The sequence below is a fragment of the Ovis aries genome, chromosome 3 (genome assembly GCF_016772045.2).
Source record: "Ovis aries strain OAR_USU_Benz2616 breed Rambouillet chromosome 3, ARS-UI_Ramb_v3.0, whole genome shotgun sequence".
Taxonomy (NCBI): Eukaryota; Metazoa; Chordata; class Mammalia; order Artiodactyla; family Bovidae; genus Ovis; species Ovis aries.
In genome coordinates, this window is record NC_056056.1 from 105,180,644 (window position 1) to 105,201,781 (window position 21,138).

The 21,138-nt window shown below is 40.9% G+C and overlaps 1 protein-coding gene across 2 annotated transcripts in view; it reads left to right on the top strand.

The window, feature by feature from the left end:
- Nucleotides 1-21,138, top strand: part of ACOXL (acyl-CoA oxidase like) — a 372,099-nt gene that overhangs the window by 265,764 nt on the left and 85,197 nt on the right. For both annotated transcript variants that reach the window (XR_006059556.1, XM_042248150.1), the window contains exon 15: nt 6,472-6,583. Coding sequence is in view for 1 of the 2 variants with exons in the window: in XM_042248150.1 (XP_042104084.1) it covers nt 6,472-6,583 (112 nt within the window). In the remaining variant the exon portion in view is untranslated. The remainder of the gene's footprint in view (nt 1-6,471; nt 6,584-21,138) is intronic.

Here is a 21,138-nt window from a genome sequence, read left to right on the forward strand (position 1 = left end):
TGATGGCACCCCACTCCGTACTCTTGCCTGGAAAATCCCATGGATGGAGGAGCGTGGTGGGCTGCAGTCCATGGGGTCGCTGGGAGTCGGACACAACTGCGTGACTTCACTTTCACTTTTCACTTTCATATATTGGAGAAGGAAATGGCAACCCACTCCAGTGTTCTTGCCTGGAGAATCCCAGGGACAGGGGAGCCTGTTGGGCTGCCATCTATGGGGTCGCACAGAGTCGGACATGACTGAAGTGACGCAGCAGCAGCAGCAGCAGCAGAACAGTGGTTACCAGGGGCCAGTAGGAGGAGGAAATGGGCATAGTGTTCACTGGCTGCAGAATTTCAGTTTGGGAAAATGAAAAAGATTTGAAGATGAGTAATAGTAATGGTTGCATGATAATGTGAATGTATTTAATGCTGCTGAACTATACACTTAAAAAGGTTAAGGTAGCAGATTTTATGTTATGTTTATTTTACCACAGTTTTTAAAAAATCTACTGAAATTTTCTTTGGAAGTGTGTTAAATCTATAGATTTGCAGAAAAATTGACATGCTTGTAAAACTGAACTTCCTCTCAAAGATTTTAACCTCCCAAGTGTCTTCCAGAGTTTTATAATTTCTTTCCAACATAGTACAACTTTGGACAGATTTATTACTGGGTCCTTTATAATTTTGTTGTTGCCATAAAAAGAACAATTTTTAAATTATGTTTTTTTTTGTTCTTGATTTATTATACACACTGTTGACTTTTGTATATAAACCTGACCATAAAAAATGTCATTTAAATGTCTGATAGATTCTTTGGATTTCCATAGACAGTCATACCATCTGCAAATAGTAAATTTTATTCCTTCTTTTCCAGTTATTGCTTCTTTTGTTTGTTTTTGTGAGAAGGTGCCCTATTCCTGATTTTTAAAAGAATTAGTTTGATATTTCACTGTTAAGAATACATTTGCTAAAGTGTTTGATAGGCATACTTTACTCCTAAGGAAGCTCCATTTACTGTTATTTTTAACATGTTTTTATCATTATTTGATGATGAATTTTACTGCAAATGATTTTTTTGTCTATTAAATTATCATGTTATTTCTTCTTATCCTGTTTTGATAAATAACACTTGTGTGCTTAAGAAACACCTAGGGTTGTCATACTGTATTATTATTTTTATATTTTCCTGGGTTTGACTTGTTGGTATTATTTTTAGGGTTTTTATGTACTTATTAGCTTATTGCTTTCCTTTCTCATGCTTCCCTGATTGGGTTTATATCAAGTTTTCCTGGCCACAGAAGTTATTTTGGGAGTAGTTTCTTATTCTGTAGAAGAATCTGAGAAGCCATTTGAAAACTATCTGGGTCTGGGTAATATTTAAACAACTGATTCAATTAGTTTAATTGTTTTAAGACCATTTAGGCTTTCTCTTCTTCTGCCAGTTTTGGTAAATGATATTTTTCTAGGACTTTGTCCGTTTGATTTCAGATTTACTGGTCTGAGGTTTATCATGTGGCTGTTGTTTCGCCTCTCAGCCATGTCCAACTCTTTGAGATCACATGGACTCTAGCCTGCCACACACCTCTGCCCATAGGGTTGTCCAGGCAAGAATACTGGGGTGGGTTGCCATTTCCTTCTCCAGTAAGTTTTGTCATACTATTCTCTAATTATCCTTTTAACTTCTGCTCGATCGGTAGTTCAGTTCAGTTCAGTTCAGTCGCTCAGTTGTGTCTGACTCTTCGTGACCCCATGGACTGCAGCACACCCAGCCTCCTTGTCCATCACCAACTCCTGGAGCTTAGTCACATTCATGCCCATTGAGTCGGTGATGCCATCCGACCATCTCATCCTCTGTCGTCCCCTTCTCCTCCCGCCTTCAAGCTTTCCCATCATCAGGGTCTTTTTCAAATGAGTCAGTTCTTCGCATCAGGTAGCTAAAATATCAGAGTTTCAGTTTCAGCATCAGTCCTTCCAGGACTGATTTCCTTTAGGATGGACTGTTTGGATCTCCTTGCTGTCCAAGGGACTCTCAAGAGTCTTCTCCAACACCACAGTTCAAAAGCATCAATTCTTCTGCACTCAGCTTTCTTTATAGTCCAACTCTCATATCCATACATGACTACTGGAAAAACTAAAGCTTTGACTAGATGGACCTTTGTTGGTAAAGTAATGTCTCTGCTTTTGTCTAGGTTGGTCATAACTTTTCTTCCAAGGAGCAGTCGTCTTTTAATTTCATGGCTGTAGTCACCATCAGCAGTGATTTTGGAGCCCCCAAAATAAAGTCTGTCACTGTTTCCATTATTTCCCCATCTATTTGCCATGAAGTGGTAGGACCAGATGCCATGATCTTAGTGTTCTGAATGTTGAGTTTTAAGCCAGCTTTTTCACTCTCTTTCACTTTCATCAAGAGGCTCTTTAGATCTGTAGTTAGGTCCCAGTTTTCATTCCTAAAATTATTTATGGTGTTTTTTTTCTCTCCTTTATTATTGTTGTTTGATCTCACCAGATGTTTGTCTAATTTATTATTTTTTTCAAATGACCAACTTTCCCTTTGTTGATCCTCTGACATACCTTTGCTTTTACTTCATTGATTTAGGCTCATAAATGTATTATCTTCTTTGTTCTACTTCTGAGGCGCTTATTGTACTTTTTCCTTTCGTGTAGTTTTTAAATTATCATTTTTATTTGGAGGAAGACTTTGGTCTTTATAACCCAAATAAACTAATTTTCAAGCAACTATTCATTAAAAAGTATAATCTTACAATCCTGATGAGAGACAGAGGAAATACACTAAATGATAGTATGGGACTTCGGGGGCTTTCCAGGCGATGTTAGCGGTAAAGAATCCACCTGTCAATGCAGGAGACGCAATAGACTTGGGTTCAATCCTGGAGGAGGTCATGGAAACCCACACCAGTATTCTTGCCTGGAGAATCCCATGGACAGAAGAGCCTGGCAAGGCTACATCCATGGGGTCGCAAAGAATCGGACAGTACTGAAGTGACTTAGCGGGCACGCACACACGCCTGCGACTTTTCACATTGGTTGGCATGAATCTGTCCTTTTTCTCTTGTTTTGTAAGCTACTACTCATGTTCCTATTTATTCAAACTGTAGGCTGTCTTAAAGCTGGAAATAGCAGCTCCCATATCCGAAGATTGTTTCACTTAAATCTCCCTCTGTTTGGGGGTGTTTTTAATCTTCTAATTTTATATAATTTTCTTTGATTTTATTTCAGTTTGCACACTCTACAAAGTCAGTATGTCTTTTTAACATTTCTATGGGCTTCCCAGTTGGTGCTAGTGGTAAAGAATCTGCCTGCCAGTGCAGGAGATGCAGGTTCGATCCCTGGGTCGGGAAGATCCCCTGGAGGAGGAGATGGCAACCCACTCCAGTATTCTTGCCTGGAGAATCCCATGGACAGAGGAACCTGGTGGGCTACAGTCCATGGGGCCACAGAGTCAGACTTGACTGCGGCTGAGAACACAGCCCTGAATGGGCATTTTATAGAACTGATAGCTTCCCTCACAATTTATTAGCTGGAAAATTTACAACATATAAGTTGAAAGAACTGTACAATTCCCACCAGAACCAGTTCCATCCATTCAGGAAACAAGTTCCCCATCTACCTACATACCATCTGCCCCTCGATTTCTCTTCCAGATAGCAGAACAGGGGTGTTTCCATCATTTCAAAAGAAAAACAGATTCTCACCCATATGCAAATCTATATCCCTAGCAAATCTTCCAAGATAGACTTGAGATGTGCCAAAGGCAGTATTCCAAGTGTAAATGTTTGGAAAGTTCCAGTCCATTTATTTTTGTCTCGGTTATTATCCTCCAAAACAGTACACTCCTCTCTCCCACACATCCAGGTTTTGCTGGTTCAGTCTGGCTGCAGTTTTGTCCTTATGCCCCCAAACCTTGCTCACTCTCACTTTTATGTGTGTTAAGAAAAGCCTTTGTCATCCAGCACATCTCCAGCACACACGTTGTACCAGGCACTACTTCAGGTGCTGATGACACAGCAGTGACCTTGGGTTCTCAGCTTTCAGGAAACTTTGATGCAGGTAAAGCAGTTGGATGGCAGTCATACTGACAACTCACAAGAGAAGTGAGCGGATGGGAACACGAGGAACGATGGTCCCTGAAATCCCTCCAAGTAGGCGACTGTCTGTATGGACTCCCAGAGGCTACCCTTCATGTGAGCTGTGGGAGGAGTCAGTCATGGTACTGGGAAGACTCCATGTGGCCAGGTGAGGAGGGCAGGGCTAGGCTCTGATTGGGGCTGAGCTTCCTTCTACAAACAGCTCCATTCTGCCCTTTCTTGTGCCAGTGTGTGCTGCCCCATGCCCTCCCCTAAGGGGCTGCCACCGGGCCCCTCACTGCTCTCGTCGACCCATGGATGCCTCAGAGGATGTGGGGGTGGAGGAAAATCAAGTCTCTGTAAACTGTACTTGAATGTTGTGTCACTTATATTATGAACATTTTCAAATGCTCAGGAGAACTGAAATAATATTAGGCAGCATTCACATACCCACCATAGAATCAACTAGTAACATGTGACTGTGCTGACTGTACCACATATATATCCATGTGTCAAGCCCTCAGTTCATCCTTCAATTTGCCCTTTTTTCTCTGATGCATTTCAAAGTAAACTACAGACATTAGCATACTTCTGAATAATGTGGAATGGACATTATTAACTAAATTTCAGTATTTGGTTACAGTTTTTTCTGCTGATGCAGAAGTTACATGGGGCTTCCCTGGTGGCTCTGCAGTAAAAAATCTGCCTGCAGTGCAGGAGACCCAGGTGCAATCCCTGGGTCAGGAAGATCTCCTGGAGAAGGGAATGGCTACCCACTCAATATTCTTGCCTGAAAACTCCATGGACAGAGGAGCCTGGTGGGCTATAGTCCATGGGGTCACAAAGAGCTGGGCACGACTGAGCAACTAACACTTTCATTTTTTCACTTTCATACTAAGGTTTGTTTTCCATTCTGTTTAAATTTTTTTTTCAAATTTCTATGTTGAGGAATAATTGGCAAAAATTATATATACATGTGAGCTGTGGGTTTGTCATATATGTGGCCTTTGTTATGTTGAGGTTTGTTCCCTCTGTACCCACTTTGTTGAGAGTTTTTATCATAATTTTGAATTTTTTGGGAAGCTTTTTCTGCATCTACTGAGATGATCAGATGATTTTTATTCTTCGGTTTGTTAATGTGGTGGATCACACTGATTTGTGGATGTTGAACCATCCTTACATTCCTGGGATAAATCCCACTTGATCATGGTGTGTGATCTTTTTGGTGTATTGTTTTGTTTGGTTTGTTAATATTTTATTGAGGATTTTTGGATCTATGTTCATCAGATACCAGTCTGTAATTTTCTTTTTGTGTGTGATATTTTTATTGGTTTTGGTATCAGTCCAATTCTGGCATTCTAGAATGAGTTCAGAAATTTTCTTTTTTCTTTAATTTTTTGGGTATAGTTTGAGAAAGATAGGTGTTACTTCCTCAGATGTTTGGTAGAATTCACCTATGACACCATCTGGCCCTGGACTTCTGTTTGTTGGGAGATCTTTAATTTTTCAATGATTCAATTTTATTACATGTAATTACTCTGCTCATATTTTCTATTTCTTCTTCATTTGGTCTTCAAAGATTATATGTTTTTAGGAATTTATTTTTTTTGTCTGGGTTGTCAGTTTTATTGGTGTGTAATTGTTTGTATTATTTTCCTTTCTCTTGACAGAGAGATACCTGGGATGTTAATTTTTTACTTCTCTGAGTAGAACTTCTGTGAATATATTTGTATACAAGTGTTTACATGAACGTGTTTTATTTTTCTAAGGCAAATAGTAGGAATGGAATGGCTGAGTCACAGGTTATGTGTGTTTAGTTTATGAGAAACTGAGAACTTTTTCCACTTGGGAAGCCCATTTATAATAGCTATAAGTGGAGTATAACCTTTGAAAATTGTGAAGCATTATATTGGATACCTGTACTATATAATACTGTACATCAACTATACTTCACTTAAAAAATATCTTTTAGGGATTTTCCCCAGTGGTCCAATGGTTATTACTCTGTGCTGTCATTGAGGGAGGCAAGGGCTCAATCCCTGATTGGAGAACTACGATCCCACATGCCATGAGGTGTGGCCAAAAAAAAATGGTTAAATTAAAAAAAAAAAGTTTTAAAAAATACTAAGTAGAAAAAGCAGTAAACCAAATTATCTTTACATCACAAGGATGACCACGTAGAATAACTTGACCCAGGCATTCATCAACAGAATTACCAAGAGAAGGCCCAAAATACAGCAAGTGAGAGATCAAGGAGATAATTGTGTGTATTCACACTCTCTATCGGGAGGAAGTTCTTTTTGAAAAAAAAAAAAAATCCCATCTATTTCTTTCAAACTGAAATACTTTGGTGATGACAAAATAATAATGATGGTCACTGTGCCTTTTTTTTTTTTTTTTTTCAGTTTCCTGGCATTTAACATGGACACAGTTGGTAACCTCACCTTTCTGTTGAAAGCAGTGCATTTTCGTGAAAGGACTCTTCAGCGGGGTTTGGTGGCCCGAATTTATTATAAGGTAAAGATACATTGTGTTGTAATAACATTTTTCCTTCTAACATGTGTGAAAGGCATATTCTTGCTGGCGAAAGTGTTAGTCCCTTAGTCAGGTCTGACTCTTTGTGACCCTATGGACTGTAGCCCACCAGAGTCCTCTGTCCATGGGATTTCCCATACAAGAATACTGGAGTGGGTAGCAATTCCTTTCTCCAAGGGATCTTCCTGTCCCTGCTAAATGTAATAGAGGATAAGTCAGCAAGTCAGACACAACTGAAATGACTTAGCACCCATGTGGCAATAATTACAAGCTTCTTGAAACAGCTAGAATTTCTATACGCCATTTTGCATGACAGCGTTGCTTACTGCAGAGGCCCTGATGCTACTGATGAACTCTGTGTGTCATCTTTAGAATGGGAATTGATGAGTGGAGTAATTTTTAATCCTTACTGAAACCGAAGCATCATTGTCTGTAATAACAAATACATTATTTTCTAGGGGAGCAGAGTACATCAGGCACATGTGGAAATTAACCACTGGGCTCACCTGAGATGCACTCTGTTTCCTACTGAAGTGCCCATGATGTTCTGAAAAAACATAAAACCTTGCATCAGCGTTGATGGAAGTCTAGAGGTAGTTTCCACCAAGTATGGTGCCAATGGGGTTATTGGAGGAAACCCACACCCCCACTCCCACCCCAGAAATATCTGTTTCATCTCCTAATCCCAACATGGAATAGACAAGACCACCCTAAGAGAAGGCTCACTTATCTACTTTCTGCCCGGACTCAGAGACTTGGGACTACCATAGCCTGGAATCAGAGCACTGCTCTCCTCTGCAAAGGAATTAGCTTCCAAGAGGACCAGAACTGGTTCCCATGAAACTTCCCCCAAGCTTCAGTTCATCTCTTTTAATATGAATACCAAGACCACATCTCCTAGGACAGCGTCACCAAGGATAACACAGAGCGGGAGGAGGATGCATGCCACATTGCGGGATGGGTATTCTCTTAGGAAACGCTCTTCAGCAGAAGAGCCCCGGAGCAGAAGTGGTCCAGATCCACTCGGGGGAATTAGACAGACTGATGCATACCCACTGGAAGCTGGACCAAGTTTGTGCAAATTGGTCCTTCCTCCAGGTGTAGGTCTGAGGTAAAGCCCTGGCAGATGCCAAGGGCATATTCAGGTGGGTTTAAGTCATTCCGCATTCCCTGCCATTATCAAACATGGTCCCAGCCAACATAAGAGGAGGGTGCCGTCAAGACGGTCTAGAGGCGCTAGTGAGCAGAACAATGGAGACTATGTAACCTATGAATGAGCTTTCCAAGAATGCAGAAGTAAAGGATGAAGGTCACGAGACAACAATCAACAGAGTGGAAACAGTCAAAATGCAACCTACAGAGAAGAAATATTCCTGAAAATGCAGGAACAAAGGAGCAGATATAGTAATCAACACAGAAGAAAAGTATCTTCCCTAGTGTAAAAAACAAAATCAAAATTTTAATGGAAAAAATACCCATACCTGAGGATAGCTTGCAATTCTATAGTGAAGAGAATATTGTTTACAACCAGACAGACAGTAATAGTTTATCAACAAATTAAAAAAAGACAAGACTAGCTTCAATTCTTATTCACCAGCTCCAAATGGACTAAGACCTGCTCCTACAAAGAGGAAACCTCATGATCTAAGCATACCATTCCAAGCCAGATTTAATCCATGAGTACAGACAGTGGAAAGATATCTTCAAATATCTAAGAATTAGAAGCAATTCACTTCCCTGGTGGCTCAGAGGTTAAAGCGCCTGCCTCCAATGAGGGAAACCCGGGTTCAATCCTTGGGTCGGGAAGATCCCCTGGAGAAGGAAATGGCAATCCACGCCAGTATTCTTGCCTGGAGAATCCCATGGATGGAGAAGCCTAGTAGGTTACAGTCCACGGGGTTGCAAAAAGTCGGACACGACTGAGCGACTTCACCTTCACCTTACCTCACTCCCATGGCCTTCCTTGAAAATTATTCAAAGACCTACTCAAGAGGACATTAAAAAGAATCAAAATTAATAACTTGAAAATAAGGAAATCAACCTATTTTCAGGGCAGGAATAGAGACACAGACATGGAGAGCAGACTCATGGGCACAGCGGAGGACGGAGAGGGTGGGAGGAATTGAGACGGTGGCATTATCATGTACACTGCCTTGTAGGATAGCTGGCTGGCGGGGAGCTGCTGCATAGCACAGAGAGTCCAGCCTGGCACTCTGTGATGACCTGGAGGGGTGGGATGGGCGGGGGTGGGAGGGAAGCTCAGGAAGGAGAGGATATACATAGAGTTAGGACTGATTTGTGTTGTTGTACAGCAGAAATCAATACAATATTGTAAAGCAATTATCCTCCAACTTGAAAAATTAAAAAAAATTTTAAAGATTTATAAAAGAATTGGTGGTCCCTGTGGATCAGCCAACTAATAATTATGTGTTTTGAAATAATTAAACAGAGTTAAATAGTCTTATTTGTTTTATTATTAACAGAGTTAATATTTTATTAACAGAGTTAATATAAGTTAATATAATATAATAACGGGCTAATATAAGTTTTAGTATTTTATTCTTAATAGAGTTAAATAAACAACATAGTCATTGTTGTTTAGTCACTAAGTCATGTCCAACTCTTTTGCGATGCCGTGGACCTTAGCCTTCCCAGCTCTTCTGACCATGGGTTTCCCAGGGAGGAAAGCATGCTGGAGTGGGCTGCCATCTTCTTCTCCAGGGGACCTTTCTGACTCAAGGAGTGAGCCCATGTCTCCAGCGTTTCCTGCATGGGCAGGTGGATTCTTTACCACTGACCCACTTTAATTTTCCTCACATGCACATTTTATTTTGGAGACCCTTGGCGCACACACCTTAGACAGTCCATCTCCCTCATGGTCTGGAATGAGTGCTGAGGGTTCCCGGGTTCCCCCAAAAGACCTGTCAGTGCAGGGGACCCAAAGCTGGTGCTCTGTCACAACCTAGAGGGGTGGGATGGGGAGGGACATGGAGGGGACACATACATACCTATGGCCGATTCATGTTGATGTATCAATATTGTTAAGTAATTCTGCTCTGATTAAAATAAAAGAGAGCCCTACCATCTGATCATTTCTTTCCTTCCTTGGTGCAGCCAGAATTTAACTTCCAATGGGACCAGGAAATGTCCTTCTGTGTTCTGGTAACCATGGTGGGAGCCCAACCCCATAGCTCCCCTAGGAAGCCCCACTTCTCCAGTGCTCTAAAATCACCTTGCAAGCGTTGCTCATCAAGGTCACTGCGTCATTTCCCCATTCGTCGGGGCAGGGAGAAGACAATAAACTTGTCACCTTGAGAATATTTTATTAAGGGCTTCTATCATTTGTGGCCTCCCTGGTGGCTCAGATGGTAAAGAATCTGCCTGCAATGCAGGAGACCAGGTTCCATCCCTGGGTCAGGAAGATCCCCTGGAGAGGGAGACGGCAACCCTCTCCAGTGTTCTGGCCTAGAGAATCCCATGGACAGAGGAGCCTGGTGGGCTACAGTCCATGGGGTCACAAAGAGTCGGACACGACTCAGTGACTAACACTTTCAGTCATTTTATAAAAGAAAACTCTAAAGGAGACAAATGCATACCCTCAGTAATCAATATATATAACAGATGACTGCTGAATTTCATATGTTTAAAATAAAAATTGGGCAGGTAGAGGGATGGTAATTCAGGTGGGATGAAAATCCTTCTGGCTAACCAGTTTCTTCTGTCATCACCTGTAATATTCCTCTACTGCACTGGTAGTTCTTCCATTTCAGAGTGTGTAGAAATCAGCTAGGAGTGAGTGATTTTAAAAATTTGATTCACAATGCCCTCCTTCCCACTGCAAGGCTGAGTCAAAAGAAAAGAGAAGTGGTTTGTACCGACAAGTAAAGACTGAATCATCCTCAAAATCCAGGGGCTGTCATCTAAGTTGGGAACAACTACCCTAAGTTATTTTTCCTTATTAAGAATTTGAGATTTTGTTGGAAAAGAGTTAGTGGGGGTTGGAAATAAGGTTTCGGGTGATGTAACTTTGTAGAGCTTTCTGTTTATTTCATTCGTTTATTTATTCAGCTGCACCAGGTCTCCGTTGCAGCACACAGGGTCTTTAGCTGCAGTGTATGAACTCTTAGTTGGCATGTGGGATCTCATTCCCTGACCAGGGATTGAACCTGGGCCCCCTGCATGGGCAGTGTGGAGTCTTAGTCACTGGACCACCAGGGAGTCCCTAGAACTTTCTGACTGTCACCTACAGATTTTATTGTTGTGGTCAGTGCAGCCTGACCTCTGTGTGTGTGTGTGTGTGTGTGTGTGTGTGTGTGTGTGTGTGTGTGACTTTAACACTCTTTAGATCTTTAAAATATAATGAAATCATTGTACCACTGAAGACTATCTTTCTAATAGGTGATGCCAACTATTTTGTTATACTTTTTTTTTCTTCCTTTTTATTATTATTATTTTAGTTTTTTATTTTTAAAATTTTAAAATCTTTAATTCTTACATGCGTTCCCAAACATGAACCCCCCTCCCACCTCCCCTCCCCATAACATCTCTCTGGGTCATCCCCATGCACCAGCCCCAAGCATGCTGTATCCTGCTTCAGACATAGACTGGCGATTCAATTCTTTTTTTTTTTTTTTTTTAGCTTTTTGTTTTTTAAATTTTAAAATCTTTAATTCTTACATGCATTCCCAAACATGAACCCCCCTCCCACCTCCCTCCCCATAACATCTTTCTGGGTCATCCCCATGCACCAGCCCCAAGCATGCTGCATCCTGCGTCAGACATAGACTGGCGATTCAATTCACATGATAGTATACATGTTAGAATGCCATTCTCCCAAATCATCACACCCTCTCCCTCTGAGTCCAAAAGTCCGTTATACACATCTGTGTCTTTTTTCCTGTCTTGCATACAGGGTCGTCATTGCCATCTTCCTAAATTCCATATATATGTGTTAGTATACTGTATTGGTGTTTTTCTTTCTGGCTTACTTCACTCTGTATAATCGGCTCCAGTTTCATCCATCTCATCAGAACTGATTCAAATGAATTCTTTTTAACGGCTGAGTAATACTCCATTGTGTATATGTACCACAGCTTTCTTATCCATTCATCTGCTGATGGACATCTAGGTTGTTTCCATGTCCTGGCTATTATAAACAGTGCTGCGATGAACATTGGGGTATATATGTCTCTTTCCATTCTGGTTTCCTTGGTGTGTATGCCCAGCGTGGGATTGCTAGGTCATAAGGTAGTTCTATTTGCAATTTTTTAAGGAATCTCCACACTGTTCTCCATAGTGGCTGTACTAGTCTGCATTCCCACCAACAGTGTAGGAGGGTTCCCTTTTCTCCACACCCTCTCCAGCATTTATTGCTTGCAGATTTTTGGATCGCAGCCATTCTGACTGGTGTGAAGTGGTACCTCATTGTGGTTTTGATTTGCATTTCTCTAATAATGAGTGATGTTGAGCATCTTTTCATGTGTTTGTTAGCCATCCGTATGTCTTCTTTGGAGAAATGTCTATTTAGTTCTTTGGCCCATTTTTTGATTGGGTCGTTTATTTTTCTGGAATTGAGCTGCATAAGTTGCTTGTATATTTTTGAGATGAGTTGTTTGTCAGTTGCTTCATTTGCTATTATTTTCTCCCATTCAGAAGGCTGTCTTTTCACCTTGCTTATATTTTCCTTTGTTGTGCAGAAGCTTTTAATTTTAATTAGATCCCATTTGTTTATTTTTGCTTTTATTTCCAGAATTCTGGGAGGTGGATCATAGAGGATCCTGCTGTGATTTATGTCTGAGAGTGTTTTGCCTATGTTCTCCTCTAGGAGTTTTATAGTTTCTGATCTTACATTTAGATCTTTAATCCATTTTGAGTTTATTTTTGTGTACAGTGTTAGAAAGTGATCTAGTTTCATTCTTTTACAAGTGGTTGACCAGTTTTCCCAGCACCACTTGTTAAAGAGATTGTCTTTACTCCATTGTATATTCTTGCCTCCTTTGTCAAAGATAAGGGGTCCATATGTGTGTGGATTTATCTCTGGGCTTTCTATTTTGTTCCATTGATCTATATGTCTGTCTTTGTGTCAGTACCATACTGTCTTGATGACTGTGGCTTTGTAGTAGAGCCTGAAGTCAGGCAAGTTGATTCCTCCCATTCCATTCTTCTTTCTCAAGATTGCTTTGGCTATTCGAGGTTTTTTGTATTTCCATACAAATCTTGAAATTATTTGTTCTAGTTCTGTGAAAAATGTGGCTGGTAGCTTAATAGGGATTGCATTGAATTTGTAAATTGCTTTGGGTAGTATACTCATTTTCACTATACTGATTCTTCCGATCCATGAACGTGGTATATTTCTCCATCTATTAGTGTCCTCTTTGATTTCTTTCATCAGTGTTTTATAGTTTTCTATATATAGGTCTTTAGTTTCTTTAGGTAGATATATTCCTAAGTATTTTATTCTTTTCGTTGAAATGGTGAATGGAATTGTTTCCTTAATTTCTTTTTCTACTTTCTCATTATTCGTGTATAGGAATGCAAGGGATTTCTGTGTGTTGATTTTATATTCTGCAGCTTTACTATATTCATTGATTAGCTCTAGTAATTTTCTGGTGGAGTCTTTAGGGTTTTCTCTGTAGAGGATCATGTCATCTGCAAACAGTGAGAGTTTTACTTCTTCTTTTCCAATTTGGATTCCTTTTATTTCCTTTTCTGCTCTGATTGCTGTGGCCAAAACTTCCAAAACTATGTTGAATAGTAATGGTGAAAGTGGACACCCTTGTCTTGTTCCTGACTTCAGGGGAAATGCTTTCAGTTTTTTACCATTGAGGATAATGTTTGCTGTGGGTTTGTCATAGATAGCTTTTATTATGTTGAGGTATGTTCCTTCTATTCCTGCTTTCTGGAGAGTTTTTATCATAAATGGATGTTGAATTTTGTTAAAGGCCTTCTCTGCATCTATTGAGTTAATCATGTGGTTTTTATTTTTCAATTTGTTAATGTGGTGAATTACATTAATTGATTTGCGGATATTGAAGAATCCTTGCATCCCTGGGATAAAGCCCACTTGGTCATGGTGTATGATCTTTTTAATGTGTTGTTGGATTCTGATTGCTAGAATTTTGTTGAGGATTTTTGCATCTATGTTCATCAGTGATATTGGCCTGCAGTTTTCTTTTTTTGTAGTATCTTTGTCAGGTTTTGGTATTAGGGTGATGGTGGCCTCATAGAATGAGTTTGGAAGTTTACCTTCCTCTGCAATTTTCTGGAAGAGTTTTAGTGGGATAGGTGTTAGCTCTTCTCGAAATTTTTGGTAGAATTCAGCTGTGAAGCCGTCTGGACCTGGGCTTTTGTTTGCTGGAAGATTTCTGATTACAGTTTCAATTTCCGTGCTTGTGATGGGTCTGTTAAGATTTTCTATTTCTTCCTGGTTCAGTTTTGGAAAATTGTACTTTTCTAAGAATTTGTCCATTTCTTCCACGTTGTCCATTTTATTGGCATACAACTGCTGATAGTAGTCTCTTATGATCCTTTGTATTTCTGTGTTGTCTGTTGTGATCTCTCCATTTTCATTTCTAATTTGTTATACTTTTAGACTAACAGGTTCTTTGCCCAGGTCACCTGGTTGGTGTTTAGAACCTTGAGTTCCTGTCTGTGGAAAATGCAAGCTGTCCGCGTCAGTGATTGGATGGCACACCCATGGCGTGTGCTGGAGGTCAAGCTGCCACAGTCTACTCAGTCACAGGTCTTCAGGAACTTGGTCCAATGTTAGTCGCTTAGTCATGTCTGACTCTTTGCCACCCCATATGGACTGTATAGCCTGCCAGGCTCCTCTGTCCATGGAATTCTCCAGGCAAGGATACTGGAGAGGGTTGCCATGCCCTTCTCCAGAGGATCTTCTTGACCCAGGGATCGAACCGCCTCTCCTACATTGGCAGGCGGGTTCTTTACCATCTGACCCACCATCGAAGCCCAGTGGGTCCGGTGATATCTGCTAAATCAGAGAGGAGCTGGAAAATACCACTATCACCAAAAAAGTAAAGTGTTACTCACTCAGCTGTGTCCAGCTCTTTGTGATCCTATGGACTTGTAGCCCACCAGGGTCTTCTGTCCGTTAGATTTCCCAGACACGAATTCTGGAGTGGGTTGCCATGACCTTCTCCAGGGGATCTTCCCTCCCCAGGGATCAAACCCAGGTCTCCTGCATGGCAGACAGATTTTTTTACCATCTGAGCCACCATGGTCACTGAACCTAGAGAGAAAATCTGATCTTCTTTGCTTGTACTGCTCTGGGAGTTTCAGAGCAGAGATAGGACATAGAGAGTAACAGCCGCTGGGTTCTGTTTGTCACCATTTCAGAAGCCAGCAGGGCAGCCTGAAGAGCAGATGCTTTACGAAGAATCTCGTGGTGCAGAAATGCCGAGAGCTGTGTTCCGAGGCAGATCACCAAACGCAGCAAACAGGATTAGGAGCTGAATTTCCTGAGCCACTGGTCTGCGTTGATCTTGCATCTTCTAACTCCGGTGGTTTAGTTGGGCTGGGAGGATGAGCCGGAGACCAGGGCCACCTGATGGACAGTCTTTGTGTCCTTGAGCACTGGGTGCTGCCTGGGCAATAGTCATCTTGTACAAAAGTGAGGCTCCTCTGCTGACTGGGGCTTGAAATTCCTTTAATGGGGGACATGTTCCCATTTCTCAGTGAGAGGTAAGGCTTCTACCCCTGCAACTCTCGAGAGAGGGAAAGCGTAACTGACTTCCCTGTCACAGTGAGCTGACATGGTGCCGAGGAGGGGCAGACGGTGGTCTGGAGAGAGCCCCGAGTGAGCAGACAGGAAGATCCGAGGCTGCCTGTGTCGCCTCCTGTGTGGACTGGCACTCCCGTCTTGGTTGTTCCTGGTCACAGGAAACGCTTCTGTTCTGTGCGTGTGTGCGTGCGTGCGTGCGTGCTCAGTCACATCTGAGTCTGTGATCGCATAGACTGCAGCCCGCCAGGCTCCTCTGTCCGTGGAATTCTCCAGACAAGAATACTGGAGTGGGCTGCCATTTCCTCCTCCAGGGGATCTTCGGTACCCACGGAGCAAATGTTTCTTATGTCTCCTGCATCATCAGGCAGGTTCTTCACCTCCAGCACCACCTGGGAAGCCCCCTGAGATGTTTACTAGTGGGGACTTTCAATTTCCCTCCTTCTGGCTACATTCCTGTATTAGAAGAAAGAGATGTCGCTTCTCCACCAACTATTTATTTATTCAATTTAGTATTATTTATATCAGTTCAGATTGGTGGGTTTTCTATATTTGGGCTACATCCAATTCTAACATATTTTATTTTCTTGCTCAGACTGTTTCCACTTTGTCTATTGAGAGCTCCTTTTACGTTAGCTACTCCAAATCTCTGCTTGTTATGTCCCCGTGATTCTTTTTTTAGAACTTCTGTACTTTGCGTACCACAAAAGGTCCTAGGCTCATCTTTTATTTTCTCTGCCCACCCTGTAATCAACCATTTCTCCAAGAGTCCCTGGTCCTTTTATTGGAGAATAACATTTAAAAACCAGTATCTGGTTGCTGAGTATGCTAATTTGCTACTGGAATATCACAATTTCTAGGCTTGTTCTGAGCTAGAAAATAGAGGTTTACTCACATTCTCACACAGATTTGTACGTACCTATGTTAGAAACCACGAGTTTTTACTGGTACTTCTGATTCCAATCCCAAACCACAAGCCTTCCCTCTTTCCTATTTGTAACCTCTTTCTCTGAGAAAGTGAGAAATCTGCCTTTGACTGTCTACTGTGTTAATTTATTTGATCTTCCCTAGTGTACACATTAAGTAGTTTCAGAATTGCTAGTCCATCTCTCTGTGAGAAACACATTTACAACTAGAACACAGTATTTCTTTGTGAATGTAGCTTCAGTTCAGTTCAGTTCAGTCGGTCAGTCATGTCTGACTCTTTGTGACCCCATGAATTGCAGCACGCCAGGCCTCCCTCTCCATCACCAACTCCCAGAGTTCACCCAAACTCATGTCCATCGAGTTGGTGATGCCATCCGGCCATCTCATCCTCTGTCGTCCCCTTCTCCTCCTGCCCCCAATCCCTCCCAGCATCAGGGTTTTTCCAATGAGTCAACTCTTTGCATGAGGTGGCCAAAGGATTGGAGTTTCAGCTTTAGCATCAGTCCTTCCAGTGAACACCCAGGACTGTTCTCCTTTAGAATGGACTGGTTGGATCTCCTTGCAGTCCAAGGGACTCTCAAGAGTCTTCTCCAACACCACAGTTCAAAAGCATCAATTCTTCAGCGCTCAGCTTTCTTCACAGTCCAACTCTCACATTCATACGTGACCACTGGAAAAACCATAGCCTTGACTAGATGGACCTTTGTTGGCAAAGTAATGTCTCTGCTTTTGAATATGCTATCTAGGTTGGTCATAACTTTCCTTCCAAGGAGTAAGCATCTTTTAATTTCCTGGCTACAATCACCATCTGCAGTGATTTTGGAGCCCCCAAAATAAAGTCTAACCCTGTTTCCACTGTTTCCCATCTATTTCCCATGAAGTGATGGGACCAGATGCCATGATCTTCGTTTTCTGAATGTTGAGCTTTAAGCCAATTTTTTCACTCTCCTCTTTCACTTTCATCATGAGGCTTTTTAGCTCCTCTTCACTTTCTGCCATAAGGGTGGTGTCATCTGCATATCTGAGGTTATTGATATTTCTCCCAGCAGTCTTGATTCCAGCTTGTGCTTCTTCCAGCCCAGCATTTCTCATGATGTACTCTGCATATAAGTTAAATAAGCAGGGTGACAATATACAGCCTTGACGTACTCCTTTTCCTATTTGGAACCGGTCTGTTGTTCCAAGTCCAGTTCAAACTGTTGCTTCCTGACCTGCATATAGGTTTCTCAAGAGGCAGATCAGGTGGCCTGGTATTCCCATCTCTTTCAAAATTTTCCACAGTTTATTGTGATCCACACAGTCAAAGGCTTTGGCATAGTCAACAAAGCAGAAATAGGTATTTTTCTGGAACTCTCTTGCTTTTTCGATGATCCAGCGGATGTTGGCAATTTGGTCTCTGGTTCCTCTGCCTTTTCTAAAACCAGCTTGAACATCTGGAAGTTCATGGTTCACGTATTGTTGAAGCCTGGCTTGGAGAATTTTGAGCATTACTTTACTAGCATGTGAGATGAGTGCAATTGTGCAGTAGTTTGAGCATTCTTTGGCATTGCCTTTCTTTGGGATTGGAATGAAAACTGACCTTTTCCAGTCCTGTAGCCACTGCTGAGTTCTCCAGATTTACTGGTATATTGAGTGCAACACTTTCACAGCATCATCTTTTAGGATTTGAAATAATTCAACTAGAATTCCATCACCTCCACTAGCTTTGTTCGTAGTAATGCTTTCTAAGGCCCACTTGACTTCACATTCCAGGATGTCTGGCTCTAGAGGAGTGATCACACCATCGTGATTATCTGGGTCGTGAAGATCTTTTTTGTACAGTTCTTCTGTGTATTCTTGCATGTAGCTTACAGTATCTAAAAAAATAGTATTTTCCAAATTTACTTCAATATGTTTTTTCCTTCTCCTTCAGTGAGATTATGTTATTTATTTGCAACACAGCTGTTAATAGTAAATCACTACAGGTAACAAGATACAAACTCAATATCCAAAATAAATTTACTTTTATACACTATCAATAAACAATTAGAAAACACAATGTAAAATTAAATTAAATTTACAACATCATTAGAAAACATAAAATTCTTAGGAATATATTTTGCAGCAAAAATTCAAATAGTGCAAGATCTATACATAGGAAACTATAAAACATTGTGGAAGGTAATTTACTGGAACTTAAATAGGTGGAAAAGTATATCGTATCTATGCATGGAAAGATCCAGTATTGCTCTGATGTTCATTCTCCTTAAATGGGTCTGTAGATCTGACTCCATCTCAGTCAGATTTGCAGCAGACATCTTTGTAGAAACTCACAAGAGGATGTGACAGTTCATATGGAAATGCAAATAATCTGAAATAGCCAAAATGACTGAAAAAAGCTGAAGAAAGGTGGAGGCCTTGTAGTACCTGACTTCAGAGTTTATGTTTGTGCTGCAGTTACCCAGACAGTATGGATTTGGTATAAGGATAAACAGATAGATCAATGGAACAGTATAAAGTCCAGAAAACTGACTCACAAATATATGTTCATTTACAAAGATACAAAGGGAATTAAATGACGAAAAAATTTTTCAACAAATTGTGTGAAAAACAGCTAAGTATCCAAATGGAAAAATTTATTCCTCATATAATACAGAAAAATTAACTTGAAATTGACTTAAAGTGAACACTTAAAATTTTAGAAGAAAACATGAGACTATTTCTTTGGAGTTGGTGTAGACAAAGATTTTTTAGTGAAAAAGATAAAAAGCACAAATCATTCAATTAAATATTGACCAGATTTTTTTCAAAATTAAAATATTGCTCTCCAAAAGACATCAGTAAGAAAGCACAAAGACAATCCATAAACTTGGAAAAATTATTTGTAACACATGTAATCTGACAAAAGACTTATCCAAAATAAAGACCTTCTCTAACCCAGTAACAAAAAGACACAATCTAAGAAAAATTGCACAAGAGACTTGAAAGACATTTCAAAAAAGAAGATAAAAGAATGGTAATGAGCACATGAAGCTTCGCTCGATCTTATTAGTCATCAGGGAAATTGAAATTAAAACCACAGCGAAATACCACGACACACCCACTGCAGTGTGTTAAGCAAAAGGGTGCAAGTCAATCATGGTGACAGTGTAGAGCAAGGGGAGCTTTGATCATTGCTGTAAAATAGTGATAACTGATCTGGGAAACAGTTTGGCAGTTCCTTATAAAGTTAAACACACAGCTACCCTACAGCCAGCACTTTTCCCCCTAGGTTTTTATGTAAATACCTAGAGAAATGAAATTCTGCTCACAAAAAGACTTTTACAAGAATGTTTATAGCATCTATATCAATAATAGCCCCAAACTGGAAACAACTCAAATGTTCATCTGCATGAAATTAGATAAAATAATTGTAATATCTTCATACCACAGAATTGTATCCAGCAATGAAAAGGGATAAACTGCTGTTACATGCAGCCACATAAGTGAATTTTACAGATGTTATGTGTAGTGAAAGAAGCCTGGAAAGAAGTTACTAATGTATGATTCCATTTATATGACATTCATTCAAGAAGGGGTGAAATTAGTTGGTGGTGACCTGTGGGTCAGAGAGTGAGAGAGTGTGTGGTATGGGCTGGGAGGGAGTACAGTACAGGGTTTGGGAAATTTCTTTATCTTGGTATGGATGGTTACACGGGTGCATACACGTAAAAAATGATCAGGCTGTCAACTTAAGATTGATGCATCTGACTGTGTGCTTTTTATACTTCAATTAAAATATGTAAAGATACAGCTTAAGTGGTGCCTCGCAGCAGTTAGGTTGTTTGCATTGCAGGCACTTATCATATTTTCTTATATGAAATGGGCGACTCAGAACTTTCCAAGATTCAGCCACTGAATCTTGATACGCTAATTGGGGAAAAGAAGAAATGGCAAACAGCAACAACATTCACCAAGTATCAGTTCTGTGCTAGAGAGTTTTCAGTGGCATACCAAAACACAGTTGTGGGCACCCGGACCAGCCAGCAGCATGGAATCCAGAGCATGGTGACAGATGACAGGGAGGTCTGGGCAAAGTTAAAGGAGCCTGGCAGGAGGTGAGCTATTGAGGGCTGGCCCCAAAGTCAGGCAGATGGACCCTAAAGATTCTGAACCTTCTATTAGAGATCTTGACATCTGAGAGTCTGGACCGTGGGAAGCAGGTCCCTGGCCAAGGTGGTGGGAAAGGCTCAGGCATGGACAGTGGCGCAAATCATCCAGACAGGGCAAGGGACAAGACAGAGCTTAGTCTGAGAGACACGCAGATTTGTGGGTACATGTGGCAAACTCAGGGCTCATGGTTGAAGAGCAGAGCATAGACATCACACTTTTCTAGTTTATGGGATGCTAATTACTGGTGAGTTTGACTTGGTGTAAATGACTGAATACTGAACAGCTGTTTCTTTTCTGGAGTTTCTCCTGCTATTTTTCCTCCAGTTTCATTGTATATAATTGACATAGAACATTGAGTAATTTCAAGATGTACAATGTGATGATTCGTGTATGTTGTGCACTGGTTAACACACTATTGTTAGCTAACACTCATCAGCTCACATAGCTGCATTTTTGGTAGAGAGTGAGGCCTTGAAGGTGTACTTTCTAGCACCTTGTATGTATATAGTATGATACTGTTGGCTGTAGTCACCGTGCTGTACTTTAGGTCACCAGACATTTTTCCCCTTGACCAACACGTGTCAATTTCTCCTGCCCCCAACCCCTGATAGCCGTCCTTCTACTCCCTCTCTGTGACTTGATCTTGTTAATTTTATTTATCTAAAGAACTTTTTCTTTTATGTGGGCCATTTTAAAGTCCTTATTGAATTTGTTACAATATTGCTTCTGGTTTATGTATTGG